The sequence below is a fragment of the Corylus avellana genome, chromosome 6 (genome assembly GCF_965113065.1).
Source record: "Corylus avellana chromosome 6, dhCorAvel1.hap1.2, whole genome shotgun sequence".
Classification (NCBI taxonomy): Eukaryota; Viridiplantae; Streptophyta; class Magnoliopsida; order Fagales; family Betulaceae; genus Corylus; species Corylus avellana.
Genome location: NC_142495.1, coordinates 22335904 through 22348571, shown reverse-complemented (window position 1 = coordinate 22348571; position 12668 = coordinate 22335904). Strand labels below are relative to the sequence as shown.

Genomic DNA, 12668 nt, shown 5'->3' with positions numbered 1-12668 from the left:
GATGAAATTACATTAAATTCTGACCATGACTCATTATCATTTTAAGTGAAACGAAAAGGATATTTGTCCAAGAAGGTAGGGAAAAATTTTGCAAGCTTGATGAAGCTCACCTTGCCACCAACTAAAATAAGCCAAGCATACAGCTTATCTTTTAAGCTTTATCCCAAAAGTGCCGAGTCTAACCTTATCCAACCCTGGTATTAATACTATAAGACCAACAATCCTCAAGAACACATGAAGGGATATATCATATATTCAAAGGGATTTCAGGAATTTTTATGCCTGCATATCAATTCCAATTAGCTGTATATCACACACATAACTAACAATACAATTGCTACTAAAATCCTCAGTGCATTTTTCTAAGCAGGTTAGTTTGTTAGTTGACAAGTGGACTTAGATCCCTTCATGTATGCCTAAGAGCCCGTCCGGGCTCCACTTGCTCCGATTGCTATCCAAACAAACTCTGACATAAGACTGACTTTAGTATAATATAATAGAATAAACTTATTGTACGGAATCTTATTTCAACTAAAAAAGACCACTCAAATATTAACAAATTGCTTGACATGCAGTCCTACAAGTGTGTGTCTTGTTATGACCATTAGCAGCAGAAGTGTCCAAACTTTCCCAACTACCATTCACATGTAAGTGATAAGCTTAAGTGCCTAGTAACATTTTCAAGTTCTCAGAAAGATAATTTCAGCCTGAATCCTAGTCTTGAACTGAAAACATGGCCGGAGTTCCGCTTCTCCCGGCGGATGTACTGCTATCAAAGCGTGTCCAGGAAATGGTCCTCAACGGTGAGGAACCACCACATCTATATGTTTGTAGAGAGGGTGATGCAACCCAAGAGGTTTCTTCTACATTATCTTCGATTCCCATCATCGACTTTAGTCTCCTCTCAACTTCAGCACCAAGCAGTAAACAAGAAGAAGAAGAAGTACTAGAGCAGCTTAGATCAGCACTCTGTTCATGGGGCTGTTTTCAGGTCTCAACTCAATTTTTATTTTTACTTCTCCTTCAGAATAATCTAAAACAATCTTCAAGTTTGCAATCGTATGGGTGTTTACTGGTTGTATAATTAGATCTTGTTTGGATGGTGATGGAAACTGGAAGGTTATAAATAAAAAGATCTTATGCCTGATCAGATTATCAAATACAAAATTTGAAGTTTGCAATATGGTTTCCATTTTACTTTCCCTTTATATATGTTCAGTGTAGCAGAAAGCAATTCAACTGATAGCAAGTCCAGAAAAGTAATCAGAGATGACTAGATGTGTCATGAGGTTTCATTAGTCCTATGTCTAAATTAGGGGTAACAATTTGTGTTTGGTTGTGAGTTTGGGTCGTGTCGAGTCGAGTCATGGGTGTAAACTATATAGGTCAATTATAATTTGACCAATTTAATTAAACAGGTCAGATTCATTAATCCTAATTTGCTAAAATCGTTTTGGGTTCATGTTGGATTTGCTGGTCATGTTAAAAATTATTAGTCTTAAGTGTTGTTGTCGGGTTCAAATCATGTCAAAGTATGGGTATAAGACTATATAAGTTAACCCTAACATAACATTTTTTTTGATGAAATGGATCAGACCAATCAACTCTAACCTGCTAAATTCGAGATGGGTTTATGTCGATTTCGCAAATCGAGTAAAAAATTGATAGCCCGAAATGCCGTGTGTTGGGTTCAAGTTCGGGTCGTGTCAAGACAAGAGTATAAGATTATATAGGTTAACCTTAACCCGACCCATTTAATTAAACGAGTCAAACTCCTCAACCCTAACTAGTTAATTTTGTATCGGTTCGCAGTTCAAATATTTGATTTGAGTTGTTCATGGTTCATGCTACGAATTTGAAACTCTTTCGGTAGTACTTAATTGGTTTTGCAGGCAATAGGCCATGGCATTTCAAGTTCACTTCTAGACGAGATACGTCAAGTTGCAAGGGAATTCTTCCAGCAGCCAATGGAAGAGAAGAAGAAGTATGCTAAAGGAGTTGCAGATTTTGAAGGGTATGGGGCTGATCCGGTCCCTGAAGAAGGGCAGCCCCTTGATTGGTCTGATCGCTTGTTCCTTGATGCGTACCCAGAAGATCGAAGGAAGCCAAAACTCTGGCCTGAAAGCCCGCCATCCTTCAGGTGCTTCCACTCTACCCCTTTAATTGGAGAGAAAGACCAAGATATTGTCCAATTAAGCTAAAAAAAAAAGTAGTAAGGAAAATCAAATCATGAGAAAATTAGGATCCTCTCTAGTTAGTTATATTGGAAGAATATTTTTGTCCCCTCAAAAAGTGAAAAGAACAAAAATACTCTACCAATATAACTAAGTAGATATTATCCAGTTCAAATAAACCTGCCCTTACATCAAGTTGTTTTGCTATAATAAGTGTTCATAAGTTATCAATGTGATCAACTATTAGTTAAACAAACAATTATACTATACTGAAATACTTGTAGATACACTTCCATCATGTATTTTTTTTTTATGAAAAAATTACAACGTACCATCTCAAATTATCTCCCAATATTTATAATATCCTTTCAAACTTTCAATTAAAGCAATATTCTTGCAACTGTGGGTCATCACCCGAGCCGTCCACGACCATGGTTTTGTTTGTGCTTTATTTTCAAATTTATATGAGTATTTGTCTTTTTGATCATTTTAAGGACATTCTTATCTTTTTGTGGGACAAAAGGGGTTAACATTGCAATGTTTTGATAATTTGGAAAAAACGGTACTTCATTTGAAAGTTTGAAGGTATATTAAAAATTGCATGATATTTCAAATGGTATGTGTATTTTATTATTATTATTATTATTATTATTTTCCTGTTTGTTATAAAATGCAACCTCTATGTGACATATTTGAGAATATGATCAATATGTTGAGCTACTTGCAAGCAATTGTGCAGAAATGTTCTGGAAGAATACACCGTGAAGATGAAGAAGTTCACAGAGACAGTCTCTAAAGCCATGGCAAAGTCACTGAGCTTAGAAGAAAATTGTTTCTTGAATCAATTTGGGGAACGAGGCCCGCTGCAAGCGCGTTTTAACTACTACTCGTGCAGTGAAAGGCCGGATCTTGTTCTGGGGCTGAAGTCCCATGCAGACGGATCAGGATACACCGTTATCTTGCAGGATGATGTAGAAGGCCTTCAAATCCTCAAAGATAATCAATGGTTTACAGTTCCCACCATTTCTGATGCTCTCCTTGTCCTTATGGGCGATCAAATGGAGGTATATATGCTACATCTGTTTCTGTTACTAATGCAGCTGGATATTTTACACTCCCATGTGTCACAGATTTTGCAGTTTTAATTTCGAATTATCAAAAATTGCAGATCGTATAAGAGACATTTCACATGTTAGCTGCAAAAACGCTAACGAGTGGTAAAAGTAAAAGGGGCTGAAAAATAGGATACCTACATCGTAATTTTTGATAATTCGAGATTAACATTGCAATAGATGTCACCTGTGGCATGTGGGACATCGAGTTTAGTAAAACTTTCCCCAAAAAAAAAATCCAAAATGGTAAGTCAATAGCATAGGAAGGCGAAGGCCTATTAGCTAGGGGAAATGAATCTACTTCTACTCTCTCATTTGCACCTATATATGGTGGCAATTATAATTGGTTTTCTATGATACAGATAATGACTAATGGAGTGTTCCAGAGCCCGGTGCACAGGGTGGTGACCAACTCGGAGAGGGAGAGGATTTCTGTGGCTATGTTTTATACGCCCGAACCAAACAAAGAGATTGGACCAGAAGATGGCCTGGTCAACCAGGAGAGACCAAAGATTTTCAACAAGGTGAAAGACTACGCTGATATACACTGGGAATACTACCAGCGAGGAACCAGAGCACTCCACGTGGCAAAAGTTTAGGGTTTTTACCATCTCTCTTGCCTATAATACTTCTCTGATAATCTGTGCTTTATGTAAATAATTTGTAGACGAGTAATGCTAAACGTCCTTTTTGTGTTTTTTAAATTGATGTAGTTTTTAAAATTATCATTAAATTTGTGATAATTAAGTTAGTTTTAAGGAAACAAAGGGAAGACATAAGAGAGACGTTTTAGCATTATTCATTTGTATACTCCTTTACTTGTGGCTTAGGCTGCAGGTTTGGAGATGCTTCTATGTTATGTGGATCTAGTGTGGAACAATGTAATGTTGATCCTTACTTTGCCAGGAAAATAGCTTCCAAACTAAAAGAATCCCAGAAATGAAGAGACAATTATTCAATTTCTGATAAATTAAGCCAAAAACATCCAAAAAGATAGCTTCAAGCCTTCTAAGGCCCCTCCAAATAAACTTACTTGACCCACACAAATCTCCAAAAGGCAACTTGGTGAGGCATATAGGCGCATCACCATCTGTCAAGTCTATAAACCTTGATATTCATCAAATGTAAGGAGACACTAGAGAGGATCAAACAGATCCAAAAGGATCCTCTCCATTTCAAAGGAAATGGACTAGCCAAGTTCTCTCATTAATATTTTCATTTTTGAAAAAGAAGAAAAAAAGATAAGAGGAATTAAATATTTGTTCTTTTTTTATTTATTGACCTTTTTTTTTCCCCCAATTTTTGGTGCTAGTTCTTCCCATTTTTATTTATTTTTTTTTTTGAAAAAGAAGAAAAAAAAAATAGAAAAGAAAAGAAAATTTTAATAATTTTTTCTTGTATCTTTTATTTTTTTCAAATTGTTGGTATTATTGTTTTGTGAGTGTCTAAGTATATTTACTTTTTTGTTTAAGGTGTGCCAGATTATGAGAGGAGACACTAGGGAGGATAAAGAAGATATGAGAAAATTTAGAAACAATACAACTAGCCTCTAAGGCCATTGTTCATTGTTCTTCTTGAACAAATAATCAATCAGTGCTACAAAAGTTTGAGAAGATTGTGGAAGTATGCTGCCACAGAGACTGCATGGCCTTGTCAATAAACTTCAGTTACCTCATGGCCAGTGGCTCCCATTTGGCTGGGACGGTGACTCAAGTTTCAACCAACTGCTGATCCAACTTCCATTTTTCCCTTTAAAAAAAGATAGATTAGTTTTTAGATTTTTTAGTTTTTTTTTTTCAAATTTATAAAAATATTTTTGTCTTATTCAAAAAATATTGAGAATGGAAAAATTGGTTGAGTCATCGAGCCCATTGACCAGAAGACTGCAGGTTCAAATCCTATCCGCGCCTAATCACTTGAGAGATGTTGGGAAAGCTGACACTTCTACTTTTTCTGTTTTTGTGGGAAGGGAGACATTGACGCAAATTATAGATTGAGGAAGGAAGGCGAACTTTTTCCAAAATGTAATTAGCAAAGCCAATATCAAGCTCAGTTTTCAAGACTACAAGACCCTCATATTTGGGGAAATCATTTCCCAAAATTAATACTCAAGTTCGCGATTGAATCCAAACACTACCTAAGGGCGGAGTAGGATAATGATACAAGGAAAAAAAAGTTAATAAACCTCTTCCATCGGACAAAAAAGAGATAAATGGAAATAAACGTCTTCCCCCCAAGTGTTGTTTGCCATCCCCCTTCTTAGAAGATCTTGAAAAGCAGGCCACCATGAGTGGCAAAGAAAGGAGCGAACACAAGGGACTCCACTGCCATGAGCTTAATAAGGATGTTGAGTGATGGACCTGAGGTGTCCTTGAGCGGGTCTCCAATGGTGTCACCAATCACAGCTGCCTTGTGTGGCTCAGACCCCTTTGGCCCAAGACTCCTTGCATGCTCTGAAGCACCAGCCTGACAACAGGATCCCAAACAAATTATGACAATTGATCCCATTGCTACACAATATTGCTCAAATAATGATACTACCAACTTCAGATATTATGACTTTGATGTTTACCTCAATATACTTCTTAGCATTATCCCATGCACCACCAGTGTTAGATGCAGATATTGCTATCTGTAAAACAACAAATCCAAAAAGCAACATGAACTCACCAAACAAATACACAAACCATAATGAACACAAGAAGCTCTATTGGGCAATTTATAATATCTGTGTGACAATTTGAGATTCGGACAATTATTGTAACATTACCTGAACACCAGAAACAAGGGAACCAGCCAGAACACCAGACAGCGTCTCGACGCCAAAGAAGGTTCCAACAATAAGAGGGGTAAGCATGACAAGGGCTCCAGGAGGAATCATTTCCTTGATGGATGCATCAGTAGAGATCTTGACACAGGTAGCATAATCAGGCTTGGCAAGACCCTCCATGATACCTGGAATAGTGTTGAATTGCCTGCGAACCTCCTCAACCATTTTCAAGGCTGCACTTCCTACACTCTTCATGGTCATGGCAGAGAACCAGTAAGGAAGCATGGCACCCACTATCAGTCCAATGAAGACCTTGGGGGTCAATACATCAACAGTTGAAATAGCGGAGCGACTCACAAAGGCACCAAATAGGGCCAAAGACACAAGTGCAGCAGATCCAATGGCAAATCCCTATAAGTAAATGAGAATTGAAGAAGCTCAGTGACATCCATTTAAGAGAAGAAAAGCATGATAAAGGGATACAATTGTAGTTTGAAGCTCATAACAAATTAAAAATAACTGATCAAGGTAAAAGAACAAACAAGACGAAACGAAAGCATTCACCCTAGCTTATGTAAATTGGTAAAACTCCTTTACCCTTGTGGGAGACAGGAAGCTGCATAAATGAGTCTCCCTAGTCATGTTGGAAGTGGCACCAAGGCAATCTTCCCAGGCTATATGAGACTAGTTCCATTAAAATGAAACTGCTAAACTCTAGTCATTTGGGAGTAACATGGGCACTACATCCCAACTACTATAATTTTACTCAAAAGAATTGAGACATTGTAATCCTTCAAATAACAGACATTCGTGGAGACAAGAGAAGTGGTGGAAGACTTTTGAGTTTTGCCTAAATAGTTTATGTTAACAACTAATTCTCATGACAATCATAGCATGAATGCTAGACAAGGCCAAAGCGCATTCTAAAGGGTATCACAGCACCTTGCCAATGGCCGCAGTCGTGTTCCCAGCAGCATCAAGGGCATCAGTTCTCTCACGGATTCTGTGGCTCATGCCTGCCATCTCAGCAATGCCTCCAGCGTTGTCACTGATAGGTCCATAAGCATCAATGGCCAACCCAGTAGCAATGGTGCTCAGCATCCCAAGAGCAGCCACTGCAATGCCATACATTGCAGCAAAGCTAAAACTAACAAAAATGCTCACTGCAATGGCAAAAATTGGAATAATGACAGATTTGTATCCCAGAGCAAGGCCAAATATAACATTGGTGGCAGCTCCAGTCCTGCAGGAATCAGCAACATCTTGCACGGGGCTGCAAGGAAATTCTTGGGTCAATATATGAAGGTTAGAAGCAAAGGGATGGAATTATGGTCATGTTAATATTTTAATACCTGTACGCATTGCTAGTATAATATTCAGTAACAAACCCAATTATAAGTCCAGCCCAAAGACCAACACACACGCACAAGAAGAGCTCCCTGCAGGCACAAATGATTTCATTAGTTGCATATCAATAATGTTCTACAAGTTCATATATCTGAACACTTGTGGGAGCCCAACTTATAGAATTCGACCATAGTTAAAGCAGGATGAGTTCAAACAATCTTGACTCAGTACTTTATCAAATCAATGGGCACATCACCAGGCAGTAAGTGGTTTTTGTAATTCACAATCCAGCACTAATGTTCATTTTTCATTCTTAAGTACTTAGCTAAGAACATAAGAATATGGGGTACAGAAAACTTGAATTCAGAAAATCTCTAACCCAATGTCTTAAACAAATCCAGGTTGAAGAAGAACGCCTTTCTTTGTGCAACAACATAGAGCCTACACAAATGCACTACATCTGGAACCTAAAAACTAAAGACCCCACTAAAAATTACATATGAACCAAAATTGGAATGATTAATCATTTGATGAATAATGAGTGAATTATAAATTAAAAAACAAAACAAAACAAAACAAAACAAAAAAAACAAAAAACAAAAAAAAAAACTAGAAAGTTCTTGGAGCCTAGATGCATGGGTAACAATGTATATAAAATAAGACCTTTTATGCCTATAAATAACACGTGAAAGGAAATAAATTTAAGTCTTACCAATTCTTCACAACTTTTTGAGTCCCAAAATTGTAAATTGTGAAGGATGATGGCAGGGCAACCCAACTAACTATCGCAATTCCCACGGTCATGAGAATAGTGGAGATGATGAGTTGCTTTTTCAGTGCTGGTTCAATTTCCTTGACAGCCTTGATCTCAAAGAAATCAGTTGCAAAGAGGGTTGTGATCAGACAGACAAGGATGCCCATAGAACTGATGAGAAGTGGATAACACATTGCAGTGAAATCATGGTTGATACCGAAAGAGGAGATGGAAGCAACGACAAGAGCAGCACAAGATGCTTCAGCGTAAGAGCCAAAAAGATCAGATCCCATTCCAGCAATATCTCCAACATTATCACCAACGTTGTCTGCAATTACCTGAATGAATGACAACATAATTTAATCATTAGAAAGCCAAAAGAACATGGACTAAAACAACCAATTTAAGAGGAGATATGGCTTACAGCTGGGTTTCTCGGGTCATCCTCTGGAATGTTTCTTTCAACCTTTCCTACAAGGTCAGCACCAACATCCGCAGCCTTGGTATAAATACCACCACCAACTCTTCCAAAGAGTGCCATGGAAGATCCACCAAGACCATAACCAGTGATAGCCTCAAAAAGACCTTCCCAATCATCGCCATAGTACAGCTTAAATAGATTGATGGCAATGTAAAGAAACAAAAGACCATTTGCAGCAAGGAGAAAACCCATCACCGCACCAGACCTGAATGCAGTAATGAAGGCCTTGCCCACACCCTTTCTTGCTTCCAAAGTTGTCCTCGCATTGGCATAAGTAGCAATTTTCATCCCAAGGAAACCAGACAGAACTGAAGTAACAGCACCAAGCACGAAGGAAGCAGTGCTGAAGATTGCAGTTGCAAGTGCTGGCTTGCACAGCTTTTGCTGATCATAAGTGCAGGGCTGGCTCTTCGTGCTAAAGCCCTCCACAGACCCCAGGAAGAGGAAGATGAGAATTGCAAAAGCAATCATAAAGACCCCAACATACTGATATTCAGTAAAGAGAAAGGATGTCGCACCTGTTACATGAATGCAAACCACAGTTCTAGTAAAATAGAAATACAACCATATGGTGATCTGCTTGCAATCAGTATATACAAGAGAATATACAAGAGAAGCCACCTAACTAGTAGGAGTAATCCAAACTACAAGATAATAAAGGACTCGTACTGATAAAAAGCAAACCAGATAAAGTGCAATATATCAAGTTGCAAATAGGTTGGCAATGCAACATAAAATTAAGCATTAAAGCTGGATGACATCTAAAGTTGCGGAAAATCAGGGACTAACAAGAATCACATTGTCATAAATTTTTACTCACAATACTAGAGAAGTCAAATCAAGAGGCTCCTCAATGCATGGTCAAAGATTCCCATGCAACCATGATCAAGAAATGAGAGAATGGAAGAGTTAATAAAAGAAAGACCTTATATATTGGCATCAACAAATCAGAAGTGACCAAGTAAATGGTTGCAAATACTGCCATCCAAGACTCGGAAAAATAACATTATGACGAGATTGTTTAACCACGAATTTTATTATTATAATTATTTAACTGAAGTCAGAATATTCCATTGCACACATTTGGCCAAATAATAATGATATTAACACGTCTTAAGGGGTAGCTCAATTGGATTGGGGACTACAACTCATGAAGCAGAAGTCATTAATTCGAATCTCCCGACCTCTTTCCCTTCCTTTGTGTGGACATATAAAAAAATAATGACATTAACACGAACAATGTCATCCAAAAGGGAAAATACTAGTAAATCTATCTTCCACAAACAAATGTTTATTTGCATTAATAGAGAATAGGAGATCTCCTAAATCTCGTGTTTTCGACCGTTTAAATTTAGTTTCAAAATAGATATTGAAATTAAATCTAAACCGTTAAAAAACACTATAAAAAAAAAATTCTGTAGTTTTTTTTTTTTTTTTTCAGCTCCTAAACCAAATCCATAAAATATCAATAGTTCCAGATCAGGAACAAAACTTGATTTACATAGGACAAAAAATTTAGCTCTTATTTATAACAATAAGATAAACACGAATAACCTTTTATACCCCCAACAATAATAAGAAAACCCAAAGAAAAAAAAAAATACGAAAAGAGAAAACAATATTCACAAATACGCGATCTTCGATGCTCAAAGTTGCTACACGCCTACACCACAAAAGACCAGATATCGTGGATGACATCATACACGTGCACCACGCGTGCAGCGCACCCTAATAGCAATTTCAATACTAATAACACCGAAAAAGCCAAATGAACTTAATACAGATAAAGACAAAATCATTAAAATGCCAGCAGAAAATTTCTACGACAACGACGAGTAGAGAACTGTACTACTGATTATGGTCTTCTCAATTATACAGATGATTTACATCTAAAAGCAAAGAAATTACTCGTAACAAACAAAAATAAATACTTCCAAAAAAAAAAAAGAAGCAAAAATAAAGGGCGTTAACCCCACTCAGAAGGGCCAGCTCGGTTAAGTCGTCAAAACGAAGACGTTTCCATGGGATTTATTTACCGTACAGACCCCTAACACCCCGTTTGGCAGCCAAAGAAGAAATTTGTTCACTTTCTTCTTTCTTTTCTTTTTGCTTGTTTTCTCGCAACCAAACGGAGCTAAAGCTTCATGTTATCTTTGAGACAACAGTACAAATGAAAAATATAAGTTCATATTTTTACTTCATATAGTTTCCGCCATTTTCCTGGCTTCCAAACAAAATCAAAACCTCAACTTTTATGAAGAAAAGTAAGAAATGCAAACACGAACAAGAAAGAAGAAGAAAAACAAGCACGCAGATCTAACTGAAAGCTGAAGATCTACACGCTGAGCTCACCTTCGGAGATGGCGCTCTGAATCTCAGCGCACTTAAGGACGACGTTCTGGTCGTTGATGCCTTCCTCCTCCTCGATCAGGTAGTCACCGTAGCCGTTCTTGCTAGCGGAGGTGGGCGCCTGGCGCTCGGGCGTGAGCTTCACGCGCGAAACCAAGAGCCACTGCAAGAGCGAGAACGCGATTCCTATCACGGCGCAGACCGGGATCACGATCTCCGTCGCAAGCTCCGAGAGCAATGCCATCCTCGCCGGAACCCTACCTACTCCCTCGTGTCCGTACACGCCGGAAAATGCACAGCCTCAGCTTCACCCGACAACAACAACAACAACAAAGGATAGAGAGAAGCGGAGGAGTAACAGAGAGTGAAGCTCTTTGTGCGAGACTCAGGTGGATTTATATTAAAGATATCCGAGAAGGATTAAGTAAAAATGTTATTGTGTGGTCCGTTCTTTCACTGTCACGTCGAATCTATGATATGGAACGTTGGATTAATCTTTTAATTTATCGATTTCAATTTCTCGTGATCGGACGGTGGAGTTGTGAAGATGTGGTAGCGGGTTATATGGTGAAGCGGAATGGTTAAAAAACAAAAGCCTCGAGCGCTTATTTCCGACGCATCGATGTCGGAATCGCTTTTTTATTTTATTTTACCGCACTTTTGTTGCTTTTTCGGGACAATTATTGCTTGCACCGCACCAGCAGTGGAAATGATGCTTCACCAAGATGGATTGGGGCTTGTAGGCTGTAGAGGGGTCCACGTGATAAACGGCTGATGAGAAACGTTTGATAACTGTGGAGTACGGTGTGGGCTGGAGCAGGGGATGGTGTCTCAGAATCATTTTGTGGTCGAGGATAGTGTGACTGGGCGTTGTTTGGAACGGTTTTAGAGGGTCCTGACGTCGCGTGTGTTGAATGGTGTGCAAAGCCTCCAATCCGGATAATACTGTAAATTTAATTTTAGCCATTTTCATTTATTTTCCTATGTCCACTCAATATTCTTTGCATTCCAGTCTCCGACTCTCTCCAGTAAAGTTGGAGAGGTCAAAACTCCAAAAGGAAGATAAAAAAAAAAAAAAAACAATTTTGAAAATTCGATTTCTCTAAAAAGTTTGAAGCGGTAAATAAAAATATCGTGGTAATTTATGGGATGAAAGTATATTTTTCTTTTATTTTATAGAACGACTTTTAATTAAGTTTATTTGTTTTAAAATCATGATTAATGTAGGAAAATTATGTAATTTAGCTCATGTCATTAATAGGAAAGGATTCTCATTGTTCAATGAGTGGCTTGTTTAGTTACTTTCTTGTCCAAGAGAGGATTAAAACAATTATGATTGCATTAATTTTCTTTTCAAATTACTAAAAATTTTTAATATAATATTTAATTCAAAAGATATTATAAATTATTTAAAAGGGATTCGTGTACTTTTTTTAATAAAAAAATTATATTAGGAATCATTTTGTAAGAGAGCACTAAATAAACTATGTACGAGTAAAAAGTGAGCTTTTATTATTAAAATATAAAAGGGTGGGTAAATGGAATGGGCAGTGGAGTGGAAGCAGCAAAAGCGAAGCGCCTGTATGGACGAAAGTGGCAAAACTCGTGGTGACCTTTTTGTAAGCTTGCTCATAGTGGGACTTTGTTTGCTTTATCATGAAGAAGAGAAAAGAGGAGAGAG

The 12668-nt window shown here is 37.7% G+C and overlaps 2 protein-coding genes across 4 annotated transcripts; one reads left to right on the top strand and one right to left on the bottom strand.

Moving 5' to 3' along the window:
• Positions 1-612: 612 nt before the first annotated feature.
• Positions 613-5021, top strand: LOC132187721 (codeine O-demethylase). Of its 3 annotated transcripts, none has more exons than XM_059602134.2 (5): positions 613-991; positions 1893-2140; positions 2914-3238; positions 3649-3879; positions 4768-5021. In XM_059602134.2, the coding sequence occupies exons 1-5, from the start codon at positions 734-736 to the stop codon at positions 4837-4839; spliced, it is 1134 nt and encodes a 377-aa protein (XP_059458117.2). In that variant the 5' UTR covers positions 613-733; the 3' UTR covers positions 4840-5021. The 3 variants fall into 3 exon arrangements, with proteins under 3 accessions (XP_059458117.2, XP_059458116.2, XP_059458118.2); XM_059602133.2 differs by having other exon boundaries at positions 4759-5021; XM_059602135.2 differs by lacking the exon at positions 4768-5021 and having other exon boundaries at positions 615-991; positions 3649-4572.
• Positions 5022-5288: 267 nt separating this feature from the next.
• Positions 5289-11548, bottom strand: AVP1 (Inorganic H pyrophosphatase family protein). Its single transcript, XM_059602132.2, has 8 exons — positions 10991-11548; positions 8582-9156; positions 8116-8495; positions 7409-7495; positions 6999-7329; positions 6057-6467; positions 5859-5918; positions 5289-5752 (listed from the first exon to the last, which is right to left on the bottom strand). The coding sequence occupies exons 1-8, from the start codon at positions 11229-11231 to the stop codon at positions 5546-5548; spliced, it is 2292 nt and encodes a 763-aa protein (XP_059458115.2). The 5' UTR covers positions 11232-11548; the 3' UTR covers positions 5289-5545.
• Between the last annotated feature and the right edge of the window lie 1120 nt (positions 11549-12668).

What these genes read in the sequence shown, in the direction of transcription:
- LOC132187721 (XM_059602133.2), top strand. Translation starts at nt 734, where the DNA reads ATGGCCGGAGTTCCGCTTCTCCCGGCGGATGTACTGCTATCAAAGCGT. An exon ending in GTTCATGGGGCTGTTTTCAG is followed by an intron (nt 992 to 1,892) that starts GTCTCAACTCAA and finishes TTGGTTTTGCAG; the next exon opens with GCAATAGGCCATGGCATTTC. An exon ending in GAAAGCCCGCCATCCTTCAG is followed by an intron (nt 2,141 to 2,913) that starts GTGCTTCCACTC and finishes GCAATTGTGCAG; the next exon opens with AAATGTTCTGGAAGAATACA.
- AVP1 (XM_059602132.2), bottom strand. Translation starts at nt 11,231, where the DNA reads ATGGCATTGCTCTCGGAGCTTGCGACGGAGATCGTGATCCCGGTCTGC. An exon ending in ATGACCCGAGAAACCCAGCT is followed by an intron (nt 8,496 to 8,581) that starts GTAAGCCATATC and finishes TCATTCATTCAG; the next exon opens with GTAATTGCAGACAACGTTGG. An exon ending in CGACTGCGGCCATTGGCAAG is followed by an intron (nt 6,468 to 6,998) that starts GTGCTGTGATAC and finishes ATTTACTTATAG; the next exon opens with GGATTTGCCATTGGATCTGC.